At 37.6% G+C, this 25,395-nt stretch overlaps 1 protein-coding gene across 1 annotated transcript; it reads left to right on the plus strand.

Moving 5' to 3' along the window:
* The first annotated feature begins 22,029 nt into the window (after positions 1-22,029).
* On the plus strand, positions 22,030-24,235 carry LOC148011276 (acid phosphatase 1-like). The gene is made up of 3 exons (XM_087670513.1): positions 22,030-22,368; positions 23,202-23,411; positions 24,058-24,235. The coding sequence occupies exons 1-3, from the start codon at positions 22,043-22,045 to the stop codon at positions 24,233-24,235; spliced, it is 714 nt and encodes a 237-aa protein (XP_087526639.1). The 5' UTR covers positions 22,030-22,042.
* The last annotated feature ends 1,160 nt before the right edge of the window (positions 24,236-25,395 follow it).

Here is a 25,395-nt window from a genome sequence, read left to right on the forward strand (position 1 = left end):
AAGTTTGGTATCCTTAGCATGAATATTGGAAGATAATATTATCATGTATGGATTTGAAGTAGATAATGGATGTTGAAGCTCATAAGGTATGTCAGCAAGGGTATGTGGTAAATCAATCTTAGCAAATGATGCATGCAAGGAAGACTTGAAAGCCAATTCATAGATATATTGATCATTGTGTAACTTTGAAGCTCCAATTTCAAGCTCAAGGGAATTCAAGCAAAAGGTATTCCCTATATGTAAAGCCTTCATATCATTCTGTGTTGAACCAATAAGGGTTTAAGATAGATGGGGTTCATAGAAGGAAGCTATTTAGAAGCCAACAGCCATGTGCTTAAATCTAGGACATGTGGGGATATCTTTTTGGTCTGTCTTAGATAGGAATCATCCCCAACTTGGTACTTATTGAGTCACTTAATAGAAGAAATCTATATTGGCCTCTTTGCTTTAGAGTATTACCCATTCTAGTGACTAAGGTGTGGGCTAGGTGTGCTTCTACTATGAGTAAATCCATATGATCAAAACATCTGCATTGAATGAAGTTTGTAAGGGTCTCATTAGATGATCCTCCCATCCTTATATTTATGAGCATATTTTGAATCCCATCTAATTCTACTTGCATGGCTCGCAACTATTATTGTGTGGTTAAAAATTCTGCTAAAGACACTATCCTAAGCTTTTCTTGATATAATATGGACCTCAACTCTCCATAGAATCTCAAATTTTCTCAAGAAGGTTAGTTGGGTAGATAGAATGATCAATTAGCTATGCTCTTGGATGGGAATCTAACATTTCTTGGCTCAGTAGAGCTATGACTTGGTTAATAAGGTGGGGAATTGGAGTATGTTTAATAATCAAACTCCCAATTGGTTTCTTGGGACTAGAATTTATCTTCTTTTTAAGGGTTGGAATCATATGACCACTTCTCAATATACATGTACTTGTAGTGTTCCAAGGCTCTCCTCTAGCCTTACGTATCATGATAGGTTTGATTTTCTTACATTTTGTTCTCTAGTTTTAGATTGGCTCTTGTTTTCTTTAAACTTGAAAGAAGAGGAGCTTTTAATCCATTTTCTATAAAAAAAAGTTGGGGTTTTCACCCTCATAAACCCTTGTGGTGTCTTAGAGAAAACATTTGGTCCTACTATGAATTTTTTTTAGGTGGGGGAGGACAACCTTCATTTTGCCATGAAAATGGCATGTTAATTTCTATGATGAAGCCCCATTTGGTTCTCACATGAAGAGATGAGGTTAATTGCAGGAGGACAACCTTCATTTTGCCATGAAAATGGCATGTTAATTTCTATGATGAAGCCCCATTTGGTTCTCACATGAAGAGATGAGGTTAATTGCAACATTGTGGTAGGATTTAATCACATTTAGTTCAAATGTAATCTTATTTAGTTGGGGAATTGACATTTAATTCTCATGGTTTCTCATTTAACTAAGCAATTGACATGTAGAGTGGATCTTCCATGAAGGGGGAGGCTATTGCATGCTTCAAAGCAAGACAAATAGCATTATATGGCAGATCATATGTCCCGCATACCCACAGGTAAAGCAACTGAACAGGGCATCATTAATGACCTATTGGACGCACACCTTTTTAGAATGTCCAACAAATGAGACTTGTTTGGAGTAAACCTCACACCATACTGGGCAATTGATATAGTTCACATACTAGAGAATGGATTGCTTGAACAACCCAAGAAAAAGCTAGGATAAAGAGACTACATTTTAAGATCCAACCCTATCAGTTGATTGCCGATCAATTATATCGGTCAGGACATGATGGACTTTTAAGGAGATGTGTCTGTGAACACAAAATTCATGATGTGCTCATGGAAGTATATGGCAAGATTGCTACAGGACATTTTAGTGGAGACGCCACACCATGCAAGGTGCTCCATTCTCAACTATGGTGGCCTACGCTATTCCGCAATGCAGTTAAGTTTGTGAAGCACTATGATGAGTGCCAATGGACCAAAGTCCCTATTCGTAAGGATAAATTGGAGTTGACCCCAGTGATCCCTTTCGTGCGCAGGCATGAAGGGGGATGCTCTATCATGCAAAGGCACACTACCATGAAGGGCAAGAGAGGCACCATAGCATGGAGAAAATCAAGAACATAAATGACCAAATCAGTTATAAGGGTAAGCAATATACTTACGTTGAAGTGAGAATTAAAAAATATAGCTAGCAAGGGCAAGTTGTGCTATATAGGTTTGAGAGTTCTTTAGGTGGAGCTCATCAACATACTATCTCTATCTCTCTCTCTAGTTAATCAGAGAATCCTTGCCAATGGGCTTCTGGCCTTTATCTCTTCGGTCAATCGTGCACTCCTGGCTCACCAAATGGCAACATGGAGTGGCGGTAGGATGTCAGGCATGATCTTTAATGTGGCATATGACAATGCATTCAATCCATTACATCATGTATGACTTTAGTTATTTAGAAAAATATGAATAGTTTTGATAGCTAAGTTCGATGCTAGTAGTAAAGGATTTTTGTAGCAGAATTATGCCATGTAAGTATCATCTTCTCCTTTAATTTGTACTAGCACTCCACACTAGGACCTACACGAGTCATTAGGGGGCCAATAAAGCAATGATGCTTGACTTTCCCTCCCTTCCCTTTCTATCCCCCCACCTCTCTCTCTCTCTCTCTCTCTCTCTCTCTCTCTCTCTCCTAATTGCAACTTTAAAATATTGTGATATAATATCTAGATTGTAGGATTAGTGTGTCAATACAATAATGTGTATTTTTCACCCATGTTTCATACTTCTATTTTTCATCTTTTATTGAATGTTCCCATAAGAGAGGCATATGGTCTTGGCACTTACCTCTCTCTCTCTCTCTCTCTCTCTCTCTCTCTCTCTCTCTCTCTCTCTCTCTCTCTCTCTCTCTCTCTCTCTCTCTCTCTCTCTCTCTCTCTCTCTCTCTCTCTCTCTCTCTCTCTCTCTCTCTCTCTCTCTCTCTCTCTCTCTCTCTCTCTCTCTCTCTCTCTCTCTCTCTCTCTCTCTCTCTCTCTCTCTCTCTCTCTCATATTCCTTACAACATTGAATATTTTTGCATGGGTGTGTATGGATATGTGGTTAGGTAGAATGTTCTATATAAGAAAGCATTACTTCATATGTTTTTGCATTCCATTAGCTAAAACTTACAAATTTGTATATGTTTTTATCAATATGTGTATATATGGGTGTTGTGTGTGTGTATGCTATCAGTTAGGTTGTTGCTAGCAAACATCACCATTAACATACTAAATTTTCATGCCGCCACTATAAACCCAAGACTTAGTTCTTGCAATATAGTCTCTATAGAGTGTGAATATCTTGCAAATCATTTCACACCATAAACACATTTGGAAAAGGTGAATATAGACATGTAAAGATGCTTACGCCCATGCACACATTAAAGGACAAACCTAAGAGCTTGAAATCTATCCTCAATTGACCCAAGTCTCATCACTGGTCAACCCCATCCCTGCCATGATGAGTAGCTACTCTTCTCAATGCTCATTGACATCCATACCAAATGAGCTTCACCCAGACTCCACCCTTTACAAGCTATGAACATTGTAGTCTAATACTTGATACGCATAGCAATGTGTGATATAACCTTGATAGCTATTAGAGCCTTCCAAACATTAACTCATAGTCTTATTCAAAATACTGATCAGTGTGTGTATAAAGTGGAAATGCTTCATTGTCAGTGCATGTATTATCCTACATCAAATAGCCACTCACGAGAATGTGCCTCTAGTCCAAATTATTCTTTGAAATACTTATTATCATCATTGAATGACCTTGATCAATGCATGTGAAACTACATGGCATAGAACCACTTCCACTTTGTTAAGTTCAGAGAGGAGTTGCTTAAAGCCATATCCCTTCAACTAAGTAGTGCTTTCTAAAATGAGAAACACTCTATGGACTCATGGAAAATATTGATACTTATTGATTAAGCTTAAAGTTTAGGTTTGAAAGTTTGAATTAGGGTTTAAGAAAAAAAAAATTCAATTGTGTTTCAATTATCGTTAAAAGTTCATCAACACTACCATAAGTAATCTCCTAAGGTGATTAGTAGTTCTTTCTAATTTGAAGTGCACACTTAAAAGTATTTTTTACATTATCTTCTTGTATGGTTAAAAAGTGAACACAACTACTACGAAGGAATACATTAATACTATATGAGTCACTTGAATAGAAGACGTGACATGTAAATATTGTGATGATAGTATATACAAAATTTACTACTATTATAGTATCTCATTCTACATGTGTTATATGAGGATGTGACATCACTATGAGAGAGCAAGGATACTGTAATGACATTTTATATTGTCAAAAGTGCAAAAATCTAACCTTTATGACACAATGGTATTGGTAGGAAATGCCCTCTCTTTCTCTCTCTGGTTAGAAATGTTTGCTCTCTCTCTCTCTCTCTCTCTCTCTCTCTCTCTCTCTCTCTCTCTCTCTCTCTCTCTCTCTCTCTCTCTCTCTCTCTCTCTCTCTCTCTCTCTCTCTCTCTCTCTCTCTCTCTCTCTCTCTCTCTCTCTCTCTCTCTCTCTCTCATATCGATGTTGCAGGCTTTTTATTTTATGCCAAAGTGCTAGAGCCTTTATGGGTTTTTGTATCTACATCTCTATATGCACATAGGTCTATTAGTAAAGAAACTAGACTTGTTGTCTTTTTTCATTATACTATAAAGTCAAGATTGCCTGCAATTGACTAATATGTTTAATCATGCCATGATTTGTAGATTGGTAGACCAACTATGTATGATAGTGGTTAAAGACATTAGGTGCGTTCTCAGCTTCATTACTATACCATCAATCATTAGACTTGAATTGCTTTCTGAGAATTTGCATACTAAACCAAAGTGCATGCACTTATTTTTGTCAGTACATCATGTCATTTAGTACTATATGCTATTAACAAATGATACAATTAGTTATAAATACAAAAACCAAACATTATGTTGATGGCTAATTGTCAATATAAGTTATTGGAATGTGTGATGTTAGCCTCTTTTTTTTATGAAAGACTAAAGTGAACAAAACAAAAATCAATTGGCCATGTATGAGAAAGGGAGAAGGTAGAAAATATTATTCTAAAAAGGAGAAGATGCTCACTTTTAAGGGAGCATTGGATACATGCACACATTTAGGCTATTCAAAACCAAAGTGCCAAATAAGTATGAACTCTCCCTAAAAAGGAGGTGATTTAGCCACAACTTCCAATACGACTACCTTGATGCAACTTCACTCTAGTCACAATCTTAATTTAGGTCGCTAGATCTTTAAGTATATATACTAAATGTGACATGATGCACACCCCTTCATATTTTGCTAGAAAAGTGAAGAGTTTTTGCTACACAAAAATATGAAAATATTGTGACATAAATTTATTAGCCTCATAATTATGGATTTTTGTACAAAGCTTCATTAACAATAAGATGGCAATAGAGTAACATTGAATGTATTTTTGTATAAAGCTTAATTGACAATGAGAGGACAATAGCTAACAATAAATGATACATTGTTTTAAGGTTTCACAAAGATGAAGATATAAAATATATGAACCTTTTGACTCGCATACAAACTACATTCAATATCTAAAATTTGTATCATCGCTTCAAGTAGCTATAAGGATACATTGTTTGTTACATGTGAAGCATGCTTTCTATTTTATTTTTGGCATAGTTGCTTCCCTTTACTCACAAAAATGCAAAGCGAATAAGATGTAGTGTCATCAGCTAAGCAATGATGTCAACCACGCTTGTGTGATTAGGGCTTAACCAACTAGTATATAGTGTGATTAGTAGGCCTAGCCAGCTGGTATATAGAAAAGATAAGCGAGACCTTCAAATCTATACTTATTAGTTTGGTTATAGGTTCAAGAGGCCCTCACCAAAGAGAAACTCAATAAAAGAGATCAAATTCCAATTGAAAAAGCTAGCTGTTGTTCATTAATGAGAGTTAGAGCACCTTGTTTATCCCCTTATGCTTTCAATCTTTCCTTAGAGCTCTCTTTCACAACCTCTATGTGGATACACACACTCTCTCTCCATCTCTATCACAATTTATCCTCAGGGAAGTTACTATATGTATATCATCTATATCACGTGCGTTCAAGGCCTATTTATAAATATCCTTATGTGTGAATTTTTCTTGAATAAAATATAACCATTTTCTATTCAATGTGTAAATAAACCCTTTATATTACACCCTTCTATATGTAAAAAATATATAAAAATTATATTTTAAAAATACCTTATTTTGAACCCACGTGATGCACACATTTATTCATGAGTAACTTACTCGAAAGTTTATCTCTCTTCAAAGGGAGGCTGGTGCGCAAATCGGACGCAGGTAGCTCACGTAGTGAATTCCCAAAGGTCCCCAAGAACAAAGTACTCTACTTTTTAGCACAAAAACCAATGTAAAAGCAAGCACGACATGAGACAAGAGACAAATTGGGTTGAATCTTCCCCATGCCTTGTGTGAGCGCTTCACAAAGCATGTATTTAATGTATATTTCCAATCTTTGTGCTCAAAAATAGCCCAATTACAAAAATATGACAAGCTTTTAGCTTTTGAGTTTGCTTTCTACCAAAAATAAGAAAATAAAGCTAATGGACGGTGCCCAAAGAGTCTGGCACGCCCAATCTCAATGTCCAAATAAAAATAACATATCCAGGCGCATAAGCGCATACAAAATAATAATAAATAATGCCTATCAAAATATAGTCCAAAGATCGAAAACCCGCTAGACTCCAATGCTTTCCTCCGCCACTGCTGCTATCTCTACACATCAACTGAAGCATTCACAATCGTTAGTAAAATAACACAATTAAACCGACAAAAGTGAATACCTAGCAATCTTCAGCTACATAAATAAATCAACTGGTTAGAAATAAATCCTAACCTTAATTTATTACGAGTGTGCACTCTAAACTCATAAACGTTTATTAATTTAATATGCATTTTGCGGAATCACCCGCTATGGAATCACCCATGTACACACTAAATTAATGAAACGCCCGAAAAGGACAGGCGTCCCCATCAACTTCTCGCACAAAGAATCCTCTTTGCGTATGAGCCCCGGTCATCTAAGTTTACGGAATCCACCGTAAAACCTCACGGAATCCACCGTGGAATATGCCTCCTGGCATCATACCCCCGGGGTGGGATAGCAATTGACCTCAATTGCTATTAGCTCAATGTGGAGCTAACAGAGTGGGGAAAGCATTTAGGTCTCTAGCGTGCATCCATTGTGCTTCTTCTACAGGATGATTCTTAAATTTTACTAGATATCTAGAATACCTTCGGCCAGTTCTAGTGGTCATGTAATCAGTGTCTATAATGGCTTCTGGTTCAAGTATTTCAGTCTCTTCTTCTAGTAAAGGTGGGTTTTCATAGACAGGGTGGATAGGTAATTGTCCTCTAAATGGTCTCAATAAACTAATATGAAAGGTATTATGAATTTTCCAATGAGATGGCAGTTCTAATTTGAATGCATTGTCATTAATCTTATGAATGATTCTAAATGGTCCGTAGAATCTAGGGGCTAATTTGACAACTGGATGTCTATCTACACTTTGCAGTCTACGCTTTTCTATTCTAAGCCAAACATAATCATCAACTTTGAAATTCATGACTTGTCTTTTCTTGTTGGCTTGTTTGGTATATGATTGTTGGGCTTTAACAATCATATCCTTGACCTCATCAAAAATAGTGTTATGCATAACAGCAATATCATCGGCACTTTGTATTCTATTAGACAAAGATGCAACAGGTGTAGATAATCTATATCCATAAATAACTTCAAAAGGTGCTTTCTTTGTAGATGTGTGCGATGTATTATTATATGCAAATTGTAATAAATGTAAATGAGTATCCCATGTCTGAGGTTTAGAGATAGTGTATGCACGTAAAAGATCTAAAATAATGCTATTTGTGGCTTCTGTTTGTCCATTTGTTTCTGGATGAAATGCAGATGAAAAATCAATCTTTGTGCCTAGATTTGCAAACAGTGTAATCCAGAAATTATTACAAAATCTAGAATCTCTATCTGAAATAATCACTTTCGGCAATCCATGGTTAGTAAAAACAGTTTTCAAAAATAACTGTTCTGCTTGTGATGCTGTTAAAGTTTTCTTACATGCAATGAAATATGCTTGCTTACTAAATCTATCTACAATTGTCCAAATCATGTCATGGTTAGATTTAGTATTTGGTAAGCCAGTAATGAAATCCATAGATATATGTTCCCAAGGTTTAGATGGAATAGATAAAGGCATTAATAACCCATACTGTTTACCATGATGTCTTTTTATTCTTTGACAAATCAGACATTCAGAAACAAAATTAGACACATCTGCATCCATATGCGGCCAATAAAAATCTTCAGTTAACATGCGTAATGTAGAAATGATACCTCTATGACCTTGATATGGGGGACAATGAATTTCATTCAAAACAAAAGATCGGAATGGAATAGTAACACACAGTCTCTTTTCAAAGAACATGAATCCATCATTATATGACAATGAATCAACAGGAATGAAATTATTTTGAACTAATTTTTGCCAATCAGAATGAAAAGTAATATCCTGGTGATATGTGTCTTTCATAGCAATCAAAGAATCAAAAGATATGATAGAAATGTTATGAATTGCAGGTCTTCTACTTAATGCATCGGCAACTACATTTTCTTTTCCAGGTTGGTATTGAATGATAGGATGGAAACTTTGAATGAATGAAGCCCATTTGATATGACGGTCAGAAATTTCGGGTTGGCTAAGTAGATGTCTAATGCTTTGCTGGTCGGTCTTTATCATGAATTCCGAACCCATTAAATAATGCTTCCATTGTTTTAATGCTTGTACAACTGCTAAGAGTTCCTTGTCATAAGTGGAATATTTAAGCTCAGAGGGTTTCAGTTTAGAACTAGAATATGCTATTGGATGGTTGTCTTGCATTAGCACGGCTCCTATTCCTGATCCGCTAGCATCAGTCACAACTAAAAAGAATGGTCTATTAAAGTCAGGCAATTGTAGGACAGGGGCATTGGTCAATGCACGTTTAAGTAAATCAAAGGATTTCTGCTGGTTTTCAGTCCATTGGTAAACAATACCTTTCTTAAGAAGTTTGGTCAGTGGTAAAGCAAGTAATGAGAAATTACGTACAAACTTCCTATAGAAACTAGCAAGACCAAGAAATGAGCGTAATTCATGTACATTTTTAGGAATAGGCCAATGCAATATTGCGTCAATTTTCTTAGGATCAACTTTTATTCCTTCTTCTGATACAATATGACCTAGATATTCTATTTCTGTCTTAAAGAATTCACTCTTGTCAGGATTTGCAAACAATTGATTTTCTTTTAGTAATTGAAAAACTAATGATAAATGCTCATAATGCTCTTTTTCACTTTGACTGAACACTAAAATATCATCAAAGAAAACAATCACACAATATTGATATTTTAGAAAAATACGGTTCATCATTCTACTGAAAGTGGCAGGTGCATTAGTTAATCCGAATGGCATAACTAAGAATTCGTAATGACCAAACTGTGTCCTGAATGCAGTCTTAAATATGTCGGATCTATCTAACCTCACCTGATGATATCCAGATTTAAGATCAATTTTACTAAATATAGAAGATCCTTGCAGTTTGTCCATAAGGTCGTCAACTCTAGGTATAGGATACTTATTCTTTACAGTGATCTTGTTTAATGCTCGGTAGTCAATACACATCCGATAAGTATTATTCTTTTTCTTGACTAAGAGCACAGGTGCACCGAATGGAGAACTGCTAGGTCGAATTAAACCTCTATTTAGTAATTCTTCTACTTGACTCTGGATTTCTTTTTGCTCTATTTGATTGTGCCTATATGGGGCTTTGCAAGGTGGTTGTGTGCCAGGTATTAGGTCAATTTTATGGTCTTCTGGACGTGATGGAGGTAAACCTGGTGGTAGGTCTTCTGCAAAACAATCCTTAAACTATGTAAGAAATTCCTTATGTCTAGGGTGCATATGAGTTTCTTTTGCGTGTATTTCATTCACCCAAATGAGATATGATTTAGTATTCTTGCGTAGTGCACGTTTTGCTTGAGTATGCGAAAGCAATGGAAACATATGAGATGCATGCATACCAAATAATGTAATAGATTTTCCTTGAAAATTAATATTCATTGTGTGTGTGGAATAATCTATATTGGGATTATGTTGGTGTCTCCATAGCATTCCTAGAATAATGTCGCTAGACTGTAATGGGACAACTAAGAAATTTCTTTTTTCAATATATGGACCAATTTGAATTTCTAAATCTTGAACTTCTTGTGTGCTATTGTACCTAGTGCCTAAAAATGCAGCTTTTATGCGATAGTGCGTAGGTACTGTATGCAATTTCAATTCCTTTACCAATTTTGCTGAAATAAAGTCATGGGTACTACCGTCATCATGCAATATAATTCTTTCTTTTCCATGCACCATACATTTCATAGTCAATAATGAATGTAAAGTAGGCATACCTAGTAAAGTGTCGGAAGTAGTAGTAGGATCATCTTCTTCTTCAGTGAAATCCAGCATATCCTCATGCTCGTCCTCGTCCATAGCTCCAAGGTAGTTGATATGTGCTGATGGCTTCTTTGAATGACAATTTGCTGCGAGATGCCCTGGCTGGTGACACTTGTAGCATACGATGGGCTTGGCTTTGGTCACATTATTTGCAATGGCTGGGAGTCTGGGTATATTTGAATTTGCTTGTTGGATAGGCTTAGGATTTGGATTGACAGTGGATGGTAATGCGGGTGGTTTAGGCCAATTCTTGCGAAAAGATAGTGATGAAAAACGACCTGGATTAAACCTTCTGAAATTTGAATTGAATTGTTTAGATCCATAATTACCGTTTGCTTGGAATGGCTGCGGTCGTCGATCTCTTCCACGTAACTTATCTTCAGTGTCGTGAGCTAAGGAGATAGCATCTTCAAGGGTAGCAGGCTTGAACATATTCACCTCAGCGTAGTAATGTCCAAGAAGTCCAGACATGTACTTCCGCTTATGTGTCGTCTCTGGTACGTCTTCAAGCATGCGTAGCTGTAGGAGTGCATTCCAAAAACGCTCTGTATACTGTGGAATAGGCTCACGGTCGCGTTGTTGCAGTAAATCCCATTGCTTGATAGCCTTCTCATGAAATTGCGGTGGTAGGAAATTTTGCATGAACTTCTTCTTGAAATCTTCCCATGTAGCAGGACATTCTATGCTCTTGCGGACGACAGTCCACCAAAGTGATGCTCTATCTATCAGATGATTAGTAACACACTTGATTTTATCTTTCTCAGGATAAGTTTCCTCATGGAAATAGTCATCAAACTGGCTAATGAATGATAAAACAGTCTTTCCTTCTCTTATGCCATTGAAAGTGCGAAACTTGAAACTTCGTTTACTTATCTTGGATTCCTTGCGAATGGTTTGTGCTTCAAGAGTGGCGTCGATGGTACGGCGAATCAGATCTTCAGCTTGAGGTTCTTCTTTATCAGTGGATGCTCCTTGTAGCTTTGTCAATTGCGCTTGCAAGGCTTGCCTAGCTCTTCGCTCTTCGTCCAATTGTAACATGATAAGATCCAGCTTTTGTTCCATGGTAGGCTCGGGTAGGTCGTCTTCAGCCATAGGATCATCCATATGTGGGGTAGTCATCCTGTAAAACTCAACAAACCTTTCTCACTCAAAATCAGTTAGCGGGATGAGCGTAGCTCAAATTTGGGGTTACAAGGCTATGTATTTTTGGGTATTTTCTTCTTCAATTTACAGAAATTCTGCAATATTTCTGTCTCCGTTTGCTGAAAGTACTTCAACGAACTTGTAGATAGGTAAAACAGCTTGCTGCGAACAACTTTCCAGTTCTGAGTTTTTGCATACGAACAAGTCTTCTAGGAGTTTCGAGCGTTAGTCAGTTCTGATTTAGTCTGACTTGCAGAGTTGCAGACTTAACAGACTTGCAGGGTTGTTGACTTGCTGGACTTAGCCGACTTGCAGAACTTGCAAGACTTGATTAGTGTCGACTTGCGAAACTTGACTTCTGGAGCGCGAGACCCGGAGTTTGCAGACTTGTTTGCCTTCACTGACTTGTAGAGTTTGAAGTAACTTAAGCTTAATTAGTTAAGCTTAAGCTTAATAAGCTTAAGAAGAAAAAGAAGGCGCCGTTTTCTGATCGTGAGGGGGGGGGGGCGTTTCTTTTTCCGCCGAAAATTTCGGGGCCCTTCTCTTGCCAAATGATTTGACGTTTTGATGATTGGAAGCTTAATAAGCTTCTTAAGCTTTATGATTAAGCTTTTAAACTAAGCTTTTTGAAGAAAGAGATATGGCTTTCTTACTGTTTATCACGACTTGTTCATGGAGTTGAGGGAGTGGTCCTCCGCCGACAGAGAGTGGTCCTTCGCGATCTGATAGTAGAAATAGGGGTTCTTGATCGCCAGAAGTCTGCCTGTATCGATGGTTCGCGACGAGATTGACTGTAGAGGCCGTTTGTTCCTGGAGCTCCGCCTTCGCCCGAGATTGGTAGCGATTGGAAGCCCTTGATCTCTGCTCCGCTCTGATACCACTGGTGCGCAGATCGGACGCAGGTAGCTCACGTAGTGAATTCCCAAAGGTCCCCAAGAACAAAGTACTCTACTTTTTAGCACAAAAACCAATGTAAAAGCAAGCACGACATGAGACAAGAGATAAATTGGGTTGAATCTCCCCCATGCCTTGTGTGAGCGCTTCACAAAGCATGTATTTAATGTATATTTCCAATCTTTATGCTAAAAAATAGCCCAATTACAAAAATATGACAAGCTTTTAGCTTTTGAGTTTCCTTTCTACCAAAAATAAGAAAATAAAGCTAATGGACGGTGCCCAAAGAGTCTGGCACGCCCAATCTCAATGTCCAAATAAAAATAACATATCCAGGCGCATAAGCGCATACAAAATAATAATAAATAATGCCTATCAAAATATAGTCCAAAGATCGAAAACCCGCTAGACTCCAATGCTTTCCTCCGCCACTGCTGCTATCTCTACACATCAACTGAAGCATTCACAATCGTTAGTAAAATAACACAATTAAACCGACAAAAGTGAATACCTAGCAGTCTTCAGCTACATAAATAAATCAACTGGTTAGAAATAAATCCTAACCTTAATTTATTACGAGTGCGCACTCTAAACTCATAAACGTTTATTAATTTAATATGCATTTTGCGGAATCACCCATGTACACACTAAATTAATGAAACGCCCGAAAAGGACAGGCGTCCCCATCAACTTCTCGCACAAAGAATCCTCTTTGCGTATGAGCCCCGGTCATCTAAGTTTACGGAATCCACCGTAAAACCTCACGGAATCCACCGTGGAATATGCCTCCTGGCATCATACCCCCGGGGTGGGATAGCAATTGACCTCAATTGCTATTAGCTCAATGTGGAGCTAACAGAGTGGGGAAAGCATTTAGGTCTCTAGCGTGCATCCATTGTGCTTCTTCTACAGGATGGTTCTTAAATTTTACTAGATATCTAGAATACCTTCGGCCAGTTCTAGTGGTCATGTAATCAGTGTCTATAATGGCTTCTGGTTCAAGTATTTCAGTCTCTTCTTCTAGTAAAGGTGGGTTTTCATAGACAGGGTGGATAGGTAATTGTCCTCTAAATGGTCTCAATAAACTAATATGAAAGGTATTATGAATTTTCCAATGAGATGGCAGTTCTAATTTGAATGCATTGTCATTAATCTTATGAATGATTCTAAATGGTCCGTAGAATCTAGGGGCTAATTTGACAACTGGATGTCTATCTACACTTTGCAGTCTACGCTTTTCTATTCTAAGCCAAACATAATCATCAACTTTGAAATTCATGACTTGTCTTTTCTTGTTGGCTTGTTTGGTATATGATTGTTGGGCTTTAACAATCATATCCTTGACCTCATCAAAAATAGTGTTATGCATAACAGCAATATCATCGGCACTTTGTATTCTATTAGACAAAGATGCAACAGGTGTAGATAATCTATATCCATAAATAACTTCAAAAGGTGCTTTCTTTGTAGATGTGTGCGGTGTATTATTATATGCAAATTGTAATAAATGTAAATGAGTATCCCATGTCTGAGGTTTAGAGATAGTGTATGCACGTAAAAGATCTAAAATAGTGCTATTTGTGGCTTCTGTTTGTCCATTTGTTTCTGGATGAAATGCAGATGAAAAATCAATCTTTGTGCCTAGATTTGCAAACAGTGTAATCCAGAAATTATTACAAAATCTAGAATCTCTATCTGAAATAATCACTTTCGGCAATCCATGGTTAGTAAAAACAGTTTTCAAAAATAACTGTGCTGCTTGTGATGCTGTTAAAGTTTTCTTACATGCAATGAAATATGCTTGCTTACTAAATCTATCTACAATTGTCCAAATCATGTCATGGTTAGATTTAGTATTTGGTAAGCCAGTAATGAAATCCATAGATATATGTTCCCAAGGTTTAGATGGAATAGATAAAGGCATTAATAACCCATACTGTTTACCATGATGTCTTTTTATTCTTTGACAAATCAGACATTCAGAAACAAAATTAGACACATCTGCATCCATATGCGGCCAATAAAAATCTTCAGTTAACATGCGTAATGTAGAAATGATACCTCTATGACCTTGATATGGGGGACAATGAATTTCATTCAAAACAAAAGATCGGAATGGAATAGTAACACACAGTCTCTTTTCAAAGAACATGAATCCATCATTATATGACAATGAATCAACAGGAATGAAATTATTTTGAACTAATTTTTGCCAATCAGAATGAAAAGTAATATCCTGGTGATATGTGTCTTTCATAGCAATCAAAGAATCAAAAGATATGATAGAAATGTTATGAATTGCAGGTCTTCTACTTAATGCATCGGCAACTACATTTTCTTTTCCAGGTTGGTATTGAATGATAGGATGGAAACTTTGAATGAATGAAGCCCATTTGATATGACGGTCAGAAATTTGGGGTTGGCTAAGTAGATGTCTAATGCTTTGCTGGTCGGTCTTTATCATGAATTCTGAACCCATTAAATAATGCTTCCATTGTTTTAATGCTTGTACAACTGCTAAGAGTTCCTTGTCATAAGTGGAATATTTAAGCTCAGAGGGTTTCAGTTTAGAACTAGAATATGCTATTGGATGGTTGTCTTGCATTAGCACGGCTCCTATTCCTGATCCGCTAGCATCAGTCACAACTAAAAAGAATGGTCTATTAAAGTCAGGCAATTGTAGGACAGGGGCATTGGTCAATGCACGTTTAAGTAAATCAAAGGATTTCTGCTGGTTTTCAGTCCATTGGTAAACAATACCTTTCTTAAGAAGTTTGATCAGTAGTAAAGCAAGTAATGAGAAATTACGTACAAACTTCCTATAGAAACTAGCAAGACCAAGAAATGAGCGTAATTCATGTACATTTTTAGGAATAGGCCAATGCAATATTGCGTCAATTTTCTTAGGATCAACTTTTATTCCTTCTTCTGATACAATATGACCTAGATATTCTATTTCTGTCTTAAAGAATTCACTCTTGTCAGGATTTGCAAACAATTGATTTTCTTTTAGTAATTGAAAAACTAATGATAAATGCTCATAATGCTCTTTTTCACTTTGACTGAACACTAAAATATCATCAAAGAAAACAATCACACAATATTGATATTTTAGAAAAATACGGTTCATCATTCTACTGAAAGTGGCAGGTGCATTAGTTAATCCGAATGGCATAACTAAGAATTCGTAATGACCAAACTGTGTCCTGAATGCAGTCTTAAATATGTCGGATCTATCTAACCTCACCTGATGATATCCAGATTTAAGATCAATTTTACTAAATATAGAAGATCCTTGCAGTTTGTCCATAAGGTCGTCAACTCTAGGTATAGGATACTTATTCTTTACAGTGATCTTGTTTAATGCTCGGTAGTCAATACACATCCGATAAGTATTATTCTTTTTCTTGACTAAGAGCACAGGTGCACCGAATGGAGAACTGCTAGGTCGAATTAAACCTCTATTTAGTAATTCTTCTACTTGACTCTGGATTTCTTTTTGCTCTATTTGATTGTGCCTATATGGGGCTTTGCAAGGTGGTTGTGTGCCAGGTATTAGGTCAATTTTATGGTCTTCTGGACGTGATGGAGGTAAACCTGGTGGTAGGTCTTCTGCAAAACAATCCTTAAAATATGTAAGAAATTCCTTATGTCTAGGGTGCATATGAGTTTCTTTTGCGTGTATTTCATTCACCCAAATGAGATATGATTTAGTATTCTTGCGTAGTGCACGTTTTGCTTGAGTATGCGAAAGCAATGGAAACATATGAGATGCATGCATACCAAATAATGTAATAGATTTTCCTTGAAAATTAATATTCATTGTGTGTGTGGAATAATCTATATTGGGATTATGTTGGTGTCTCCATGGCATTCCTAGAATAATGTCGCTAGACTGTAATGGGACAACTAAGAAATTTCTTTTTTCAATATATGGACCAATTTGAATTTCTAAATCTTGAACTTCTTGTGTGCTATTGTACCTAGTGCCTAAAAATGCAGCTTTTATGCGATAGTGCGTAGGTACTGTATGCAATTTCAATTCCTTTACCAATTTTGCTGAAATAAAGTCATGGATACTACCGTCATCATGCAATATAATTCTTTCTTTTCCATGCACCATACATTTCATAGTCAATAATGAATGTAAAGTAGGCATACCTAGTAAAGTGTCGGAAGTAGTAGTAGAATCATCTTCTTCTTCAGTGAAATCCGGCATATCCTCATGCTCGTCCTCGTCCATAGCTCCAAGGTAGTTGATATGTGCTGATGGCTTCTTTGAATGACAATTTGCTGCGAGATGCCCTGGCTGGTGACACTTGTAGCATAGGATGGGCTTGGCTTTGGTCACATTATTTGCAATGGCTGGGAATCTGGGTATATTTGAATTTGCTTGTTGGATAGGCTTAGGATTTGGATTGACAGTGGATGGTAATGCGGGTGGTTTAGGCCAATTCTTGCGGAAAGATGGTGATGAAAAACGACCTGGATTAAACCTTCTAAAATTTGAATTGAATTGTTTAGATCCATAATTACTGTTTGCTTGGAATGGCTGCGGTCGTCGATCTCTTCCACGTAACTTATCTTCAGTGTCGTGAGCTAAGGAGATGGCATCTTCAAGGGTAGCATGCTTGAACATATTCACCTCAGCGTAGTAATGTCCAAGAAGTCCAGACATGTACTTCCGCTTATGTGTCGTCTCTGGTACGTCTTCAAGCATGCGTAGCTGTAGGAGTGCATTCCAAAAACTCTCTGTATACTGTGGAATAGGCTCACGGTCGCGTTGTTGCAGTAAATCCCATTGCTTGATAGCCTTCTCATGAAATTGTGGTGGTAGGAAATTTTGCATGAACTTCTTCTTGAAATCTTCCCATGTAGCAGGACATTCTATGCTCTTGCGGACGACAGTCCACCAAAGTGATGCTCTATCTATCAGATGATTAGTAACACACTTGATTTTATCTTTCTCAGGATAAGTTTCCTCATGGAAATAGTCATCAAACTGGCTAATGAATGATAAAACAGTCTTTCCTTCTCTTATGCCATTGAAAGTGCGAAACTTGAAACTTCGTTTACTTATCTTGGATTCCTTGCGAATGGTTTGTGCTTCAAGAGTGGCGTCGATGGTACGGCGAATCAGATCTTCAGCTTGAGGTTCTTCTTTATCAGTGGATGCTCCTTGTAGCTTTGTCAATTGCGCTTGCAAGGCTTGCCTAGCTCTTCGCTCTTCGTCCAATTGTAACATGATAAGATCCAGCTTTTGTTCCATGGTAGGCTCGGGTAGGTCGTCTTCAGCCATAGGATCATCCATATGTGGGGTAGTCATCCTGTAAAACTCAACAAACCTTTCTCACTCAAAATCAGTTAGCGGGATGAGCGTAGCTCAAATTTGGGGTTACAAGGCTATGTATTTTTGGGTATTTTCTTCTTCAATTTACAGAAATTCTGCAATATTTCTGTCTCCGTTTGCTGAAAGTACTTCAACGAACTTGTAGATAGGTAAAACAGCTTGCTGCGAACAACTTTCCAGTTCTGAGTTTTTGCATACGAACAAGTCTTCTAGGAGTTTCGAGTGTTAGTCAGTTCTGATTTAGTCTGACTTGCAGAGTTGCAGACTTAACAGACTTGCAGGGTTGTTGACTTGCTGGACTTAGCCGACTTGCAGAACTTGCAAGACTTGATTAGTGTCGACTTGCGAAACTTGACTTCTGGAGCGCGAGACCCGGAGTTTGCAGACTTGTTTGCCTTCACTGACTTGTAGAGTTTGAAGTAACTTAAGCTTAATAAGCTTAAGAAGAAAAAGAAGGCGCTGTTTTCTGATCGTGAGGGGGGGGGGGGGCGTTTTTTTTTCCGCCGAAAATTTCGGGGCCCTCCTCTTGCCAAACGATTTGACGTTTTGATGATTGGAAGCTTAATAAGCTTCTTAAGCTTTATGATTAAGCTTTTAAACTAAGCTTTTTGAAGAAAGAGATATGGCTTTCTTACTGTTTATCACGACTTGTTCATGGAGTTGAGGGAGTGGTCCTTCGCCGACAGAGAGTGGTCCTTCGCGATCTGATAGTAGAAATAGGGGTTCTTGATCGCCAGAAGTCTGCCTGTATCGACGGTTCGCGACGAGATTGACTGTAGAGGCCGTTTGTTCCTGGAGCTCCGCCTTCGCCCGAGATTGGTAGCGATTGGAAGCCCTTGATCTCTGCTCCGCTCTGATACCACTGGTGCGCAGATCGGACGCAGGTAGCTCACGTAGTGAATTCCCAAAGGTCCCCAAGAACAAAGTACTCTACTTTTTAGCACAAAAACCAATGTAAAAGCAAGCACGACATGAGACAAGAGACAAATTGGGTTGAATCTCCCCCATGCCTTGTGTGAGCGCTTCACAAAGCATGTATTTAATGTATATTTCCAATCTTTATGCTCAAAAATAGCCCAATTACAAAAATATGACAAGCTTTTAGCTTTTGAGTTTGCTTTCTACCAAAAATAAGAAAATAAAGCTAATGGACGGTACCCAAAGAGTCTGGCACGCCCAATCTCAATGTCCAAATAAAAATAACATATCCAGGTGCATAAGCGCATACAAAATAATAATAAATAATGCCTATCAAAATATAGTCCAAAGATCGAAAACCCGCTAGACTCCAATGCTTTCCTCCGCCACTGCTGCTATCTCTACACATCAACTGAAGCATTCACAATCGTTAGTAAAATAACACAATTAAACCGACAAAAGTGAATACCTAGCAGTCTTCAGCTACATAAATAAATCAACTGGTTAGAAATAAATCCTAACCTTAATTTATTACGAATGCGCACTCTAAACTCATAAACGTTTATTAATTTAATATGCATTTTACAGAATCACCCGCTATGAAATCACCCATGTACACACTAAATTAATGAAACGCCCGAAAAGGACAGGCGTCCCCATCAACTTCTCGCACAAAGAATCCTCTTTGCGTATGAGCCCCGGTCATCTAAGTTTACGGAATCCACCGTAAAACCTCACGGAATCCACCGTGGAATATGCCTCCTGGCATCATACCCCCGGGGTGGGATAGCAATTGACCTCAATTGCTATTAGCTCAATGTGGAGCTAACAGAGTGGGGAAAGCATTTAGGTCTCTAGCGTGCATCCATTGTGCTTCTTCTACAGGATGGTTCTTAAATTTTACTAGATATCTAGAATACCTTCGGCCAGTTCTAGTGGTCATGTAATCAGTGTCTATAATGGCTTCTGGTTCAAGTATTTCAGTCTCTTCTTCTAGTAAAGGTGGGTTTTCATAGACAGGGTGGATAGGTAATTGTCCTCTAAATGGTCTCAATAAACTAATATGAAAGGTATTATGAATTTTCCAATGAGATGGCAGTTCTAATTTGAATGCATTGTCATTAATCTTATGAATGATTCTAAATGGTCCGTAGAATCTAGGGGCTAATTTGACAACTGGATGTCTATCTACACTTTGCAGTCTACGCTTTTCTATTCTAAGCCAAACATAATCATCAACTTTGAAATTCATGACTTGTCTTTTCTTGTTGGCTTGTTTGGTATATGATTGTTGGGCTTTAACAATCATATCCTTGACCTCATCAAAAATAGTGTTATGCATAACAGCAATATCATCGGCACTTTGTATTCTATTAGACAAAGATGCAACAGGTGTAGATAATCTATATCCATAAATAACTTCAAAAGGTGCTTTCTTTGTAGATGTGTGCGGTGTATTATTATATGCAAATTGTAATAAATGTAAATGAGTATCCCATGTCTGAGGTTTAGAGATAGTGTATGCACGTAAAAGATCTAAAATAGTGCTATTTGTGGCTTCTGTTTGTCCATTTGTTTCTGGATGAAATGCAGATGAAAAATCAATCTTTGTGCCTAGATTTGCAAACAGTGTAATCCAGAAATTATTACAAAATCTAGAATCTCTATCTGAAATAATCACTTTCGGCAATCCATGGTTAGTAAAAACAGTTTTCAAAAATAACTGTGCTGCTTGTGATGCTGTTAAATTTTTCTTACATGCAATGAAATATGCTTGCTTACTAAATCTATCTACAATTGTCCAAATCATGTCATGGTTAGATTTAGTATTTGGTAAGCCAGTAATGAAATCCATAGATATATGTTCCCAAGGTTTAGATGGAATAGATAAAGGCATTAATAACCCATACTGTTTACCATGATGTCTTTTTATTCTTTGACAAATCAGACATTCAGAAACAAAATTAGACACATCTGCATCCATATGCGGCCAATAAAAATCTTCAGTTAACATGCGTAATGTAGAAATGATACCTCTATGACCTTGATATGGGGGACAATGAATTTCATTCAAAACAAAAGATCGGAATGGAATAGTAACACACAGTCTCTTTTCAAAGAACATGAATCCATCATTATATGACAATGAATCAACAGGAATGAAATTATTTTGAACTAATTTTTGCCAATCAGAATGAAAAGTAATATCCTGGTGATATGTGTCTTTCATAGCAATCAAAGAATCAAAAGATATGATAGAAATGTTATGAATTGCAGGTCTTCTACTTAATGCATCGGCAACTACATTTTCTTTTCCAGGTTGGTATTGAATGATAGGATGGAAACTTTGAATGAATGAAGCCCATTTGATATGACGGTCAGAAATTTGGGGTTGGCTAAGTAGATGTCTAATGCTTTGCTGGTCGGTCTTTATCATGAATTCTGAACCCATTAAATAATGCTTCCATTGTTTTAATGCTTGTACAACTGCTAAGAGTTCCTTGTCATAAGTGGAATATTTAAGCTCAGAGGGTTTCAATTTAGAACTAGAATATGCTATTGGATGGTTGTCTTGCATTAGCACGGCTCCTATTCCTGATCCGCTAGCATCAGTCACAACTAAAAAGAATGGTCTATTAAAGTCAGGCAATTGTAGGACAAGGGCATTGGTCAATGCACGTTTAAGTAAATCAAAGGATTTCTGCTGGTTTTCAGTCCATTGGTAAACAATACCTTTCTTAAGAAGTTTGGTCAGTGGTAAAGCAAGTAATGAGAAATTACGTACAAACTTCCTATAGAAACTAGCAAGACCAAGAAATGAGCGTAATTCATGTACATTTTTAGGAATAGGCCAATGCAATATTGCGTCAATTTTCTTAGGATCAACTTTTATTCCTTCTTCTGATACAATATGACCTAGATATTCTATTTCTGTCTTAAAGAATTCACTCTTGTCAAGATTTGCAAACAATTTATTTTCTTTTAGTAATTGAAAAACTAATGATAAATGCTCACTCTTCGTCTTCTTCTTCAGTTGCGGCTTCTTTTGGTTGTGCTTTTCCTTCTTCTGCTTCCTCTTCCTCTCTGATAATTAGCCGAGTCTTCTTCTCTTTCTTATTCCTCTTCTCCTGCTGCTCTGGGTCGCGTATGCCCCCGGCCAATGGGGAGCGACCACGTGGCTCCATCCGGCAGTCCCTGTGCAAGAGCTGGCGATTCAATGTCGAGGTGAACAATCTGAGGGGATGGAGCGTCGTCCCCGGCACGTGTGAGGAGTACGTGGCGGCCTACATGACTGGATCGGCCTACCGGGACGACTCACAGCTGGCGGTCGACCAGGCCCGTGCCTACGCCCAAGACTACGCCAATTCCTTGTCCTTGTCCTTCAATGGTTCGGCTAATAATTACATCTGGGTGTTCGACGTCGACGACACCAGCCTCTCCAGCCTTCCCTATTATGCCCTGCACAGCTTCGGGTATGTATGCATGCGTTCATGCATCGATCTGTTCATGCGTATGTGTATCTATCTATATTTGGAGCGGGTATGTAACATATGTATTATGTATGTATGTACGTGTGTGTATTCATGTTCGCTTGTATGTACACTCTCCAGTGCTTCTCTGACTATGATAAGCAAATATCAGAATACAATGCCTCACTATGGTGGAAGCTTGACAGAATGTTATGCCTTATTTGAGGCTCTTTAGGCATATCATGTGCTCAGAAACTGCTCCAATGGAAAGGGCTGTGTTTCCTAGCCCAGTAATTGTTACATATCAAGCTTTACTTGACAGCATGTCCTAGTGAGTTTACACATACAGCTGCACCTTGATTTGATCTGTCCCTAAGCTCAGGAGTAGGCCTTGTTTTCACAGTCTGTATGGTTTTAATCTAGCTTGGCTACCCCATCTGCTAAGAGGTATCTCTCTGTCCTTGTCATGTGGTATTATGAACAACTTGCCAATGAGCGGTAGCCCAATTGGTTGGGAGTGTGTGTCGTTGAATGTCAAATCTATGACGCTTAAGCAAAAGGAGAAAAAGGGCCTGAACAACTGTAAGATGAAGCTCATCATCATTTTCTCAACCCTGGGGCCTGGAGAATACATAGGCTAGCTGATTGGAAAGGTGTGGGCTGATTGGGCAAATTACGTTACCAGATTGGAAAATACATAAGTTAGCTGATTGTATTATCAGAAAACACTCGGGTGTGACTGGTTTTGACCTTTCTTGACTAGCTTTGCCTGTTCTCCAATGCAAGAAGGGACTTTGTTGACCTCTGTTTGACTGGTTTGCCAATTGTCAATGCAGGGCAGAGGCCTTAAACAGCACCACAGGCAATGCACGGGTGGAAGCAGCAGCAGCACCTGCCCTTCCTGCCTCACTTCAGCTCTTTAATGACCTCCGCAACATGGGCTATCTGGTGTTCTTCTTGACAGGTAGAACCGAGAACCAGCGTAATGCCACCGTATCGAACCTTGCCTCTGCGGGCTACAAAGGCTGGGAAGGCCTGATCCTCAGGTAAACTAGGTGAACCCAATGTCTATGAACTAGTTGAAAGGGTAAGGAAGAGAAGGGGAGGAACAGATATTCTATTATCATTTTAACAAGAAGTTTCATAAGTAGAAGCTAAGTCTATGGGAAACCTGCCAAGGAAGCATGATGCCCAATGTTAGTGAAGATAATCCATTATCACTTCAAGAAGGTTCATAAGGAGAAACAAGCTGCTATGGGGAACCCATCAAGGAAGAATAATACCCAATGTTTGTCAATACAGTCCATTATCACTTTAACGAGTACTTTCATAAGGTGAAACAAAGAGGCAAGCACAATGCCTAATGTTTATCAAGATAAATAAGGAACTAGATGCTATGTATACTTGAACGGCTTCTCATCACTATAGTTGCATTGAAGGGTAAAGGAAGGTAGCAATTGCATTTAAAGGTATTTCTAGTAATGCTATGAAGTTGGAAAGATATAGCATTGTGGAGGTCTACAAGCAATAGAAATGGTACTTTAGTATATGCAATTCTAATTTATCTACATTTGGTGTGAGAAATTAAGATGCACAAATAGATATGGTGAGAATGTGGTTCCATTCTAGTAGTTCCATTGCTTCTTAAATGTGGCATCCTCTTATTGATCGTGCTTGTATAATTGTGCTTAGGCAAACTGAAGAGCGCAACTTAACCGCTATCTCATACAAGTCCTTTAAAAGGCAAGCGCTAGAGAAGCTTGGCTACACCATTGTTGGCAATGTTGGAGACCAATGGAGTGACCTCACTGGCTACTCTGTGGGTAACCGCGTCTTCAAACTACCCAATCCCATGTATTTTGTACCTTAATTAATGTTACATATATATCCGAATTATGAGGTTTCGTGACCTTGAATTCCTCCTAAATTTGATAAGAGGCATGAATATGCACAAACATTTATTGCCCTTCATATTCTTATATACCCAATAGTATACAAATATGATTTAACAAAATGGGTTGAGTCCCTTAGAATGTGGTAACATATACATCAATAATGTAGTAAGTTAACTAGTGGAAGAGGATTTTGTTGGCCATCAACATGTTCAAAAGCCTAAAAACCCTTTGATCACCATATTATAGCGTTTGGAAAATCATGAGTTTGAAAATAAATAAGCATGCACTTATATAGCATTTTCCATTATTGCTTTCTAAAGTAACGTTGTGACATAGCTATTTACCCAATATTGCAGTACAGATTCTACTAAAGTTCTAAGATTTTATAGCGCAGTACAGATTCTACTAAAGTTCTAAGATTTTATAGCGTAGTGTCATAAATATTTCATTTGATAAATGTGTTGCTTGTTAGACTTTTACAATGTAGGATATTGTACACCATTGCATAACACTACATGGAACATGAAAACTAATTGTAGTTAAGGATTGCAATATCATTGTAGTATCATTCTACGACATTGTTTGTCACTAGATAATACTAAGTTGAATATGATGTAGATGGTGACACCTTCACTATGAAAACTATAGCATCAATAATATATTTTTATTAACTTGCTAGTAGAGAGATTGCATAATTTGTAACTCTTGAAAATTGTTATTTTAGGAAATACTCTTCATAGATAAAGGCCAAACTCTTAGTTTCTAAAAGCACCACATAAATATACTCATTAAAAATTTTGATACATGTACACACCTATTCTTCAAAATAATGTGCAAGTATTTATTAAGAATGAATATGTTCAAATCTTAAGAAACAAGTTGTCGCATGGGCAAGGACACAGAGTGAGCTTTTTCCAAGCCTCTTAGGCTGACTTTAACCTTTAAGTCTAAGTCCACTTAGAGTTACAATTATTTCTTAGCCCAAAGTCTTAATCTCACAATATTCTTAAAAGATGTAAGGGATTGATTCTTTAGCCCATTTGTGGAGTAGGCATAAGGGCAATACACTCCAAGGCAAGGAGAGTCTATTGTTGGCAGGGAGCTTATTTATTAGGGCCTTCCATAATAACATATT

Source organism: Lygodium microphyllum, chromosome 28 (genome assembly GCF_053477565.2).
Source record: "Lygodium microphyllum isolate KBCC chromosome 28, Lygodium_microphyllum_v1.1.10, whole genome shotgun sequence".
Taxonomy (NCBI): Eukaryota; Viridiplantae; Streptophyta; class Polypodiopsida; order Schizaeales; family Lygodiaceae; genus Lygodium; species Lygodium microphyllum.

Excerpts from the sequence above, each read along its gene's own strand:
- LOC148011276 (XM_087670513.1), top strand. The coding sequence starts at position 22,043 with ATGCCCCCGGCCAATGGGGAGCGACCACGTGGCTCCATCCGGCAGTCC. Across the intron at positions 22,369-23,201 it reads TATGCCCTGCACAGCTTCGG|GGCAGAGGCCTTAAACAGCA; the intron begins GTATGTATGCAT and ends TTGTCAATGCAG. Across the intron at positions 23,412-24,057 it reads TGGGAAGGCCTGATCCTCAG|GCAAACTGAAGAGCGCAACT; the intron begins GTAAACTAGGTG and ends AATTGTGCTTAG.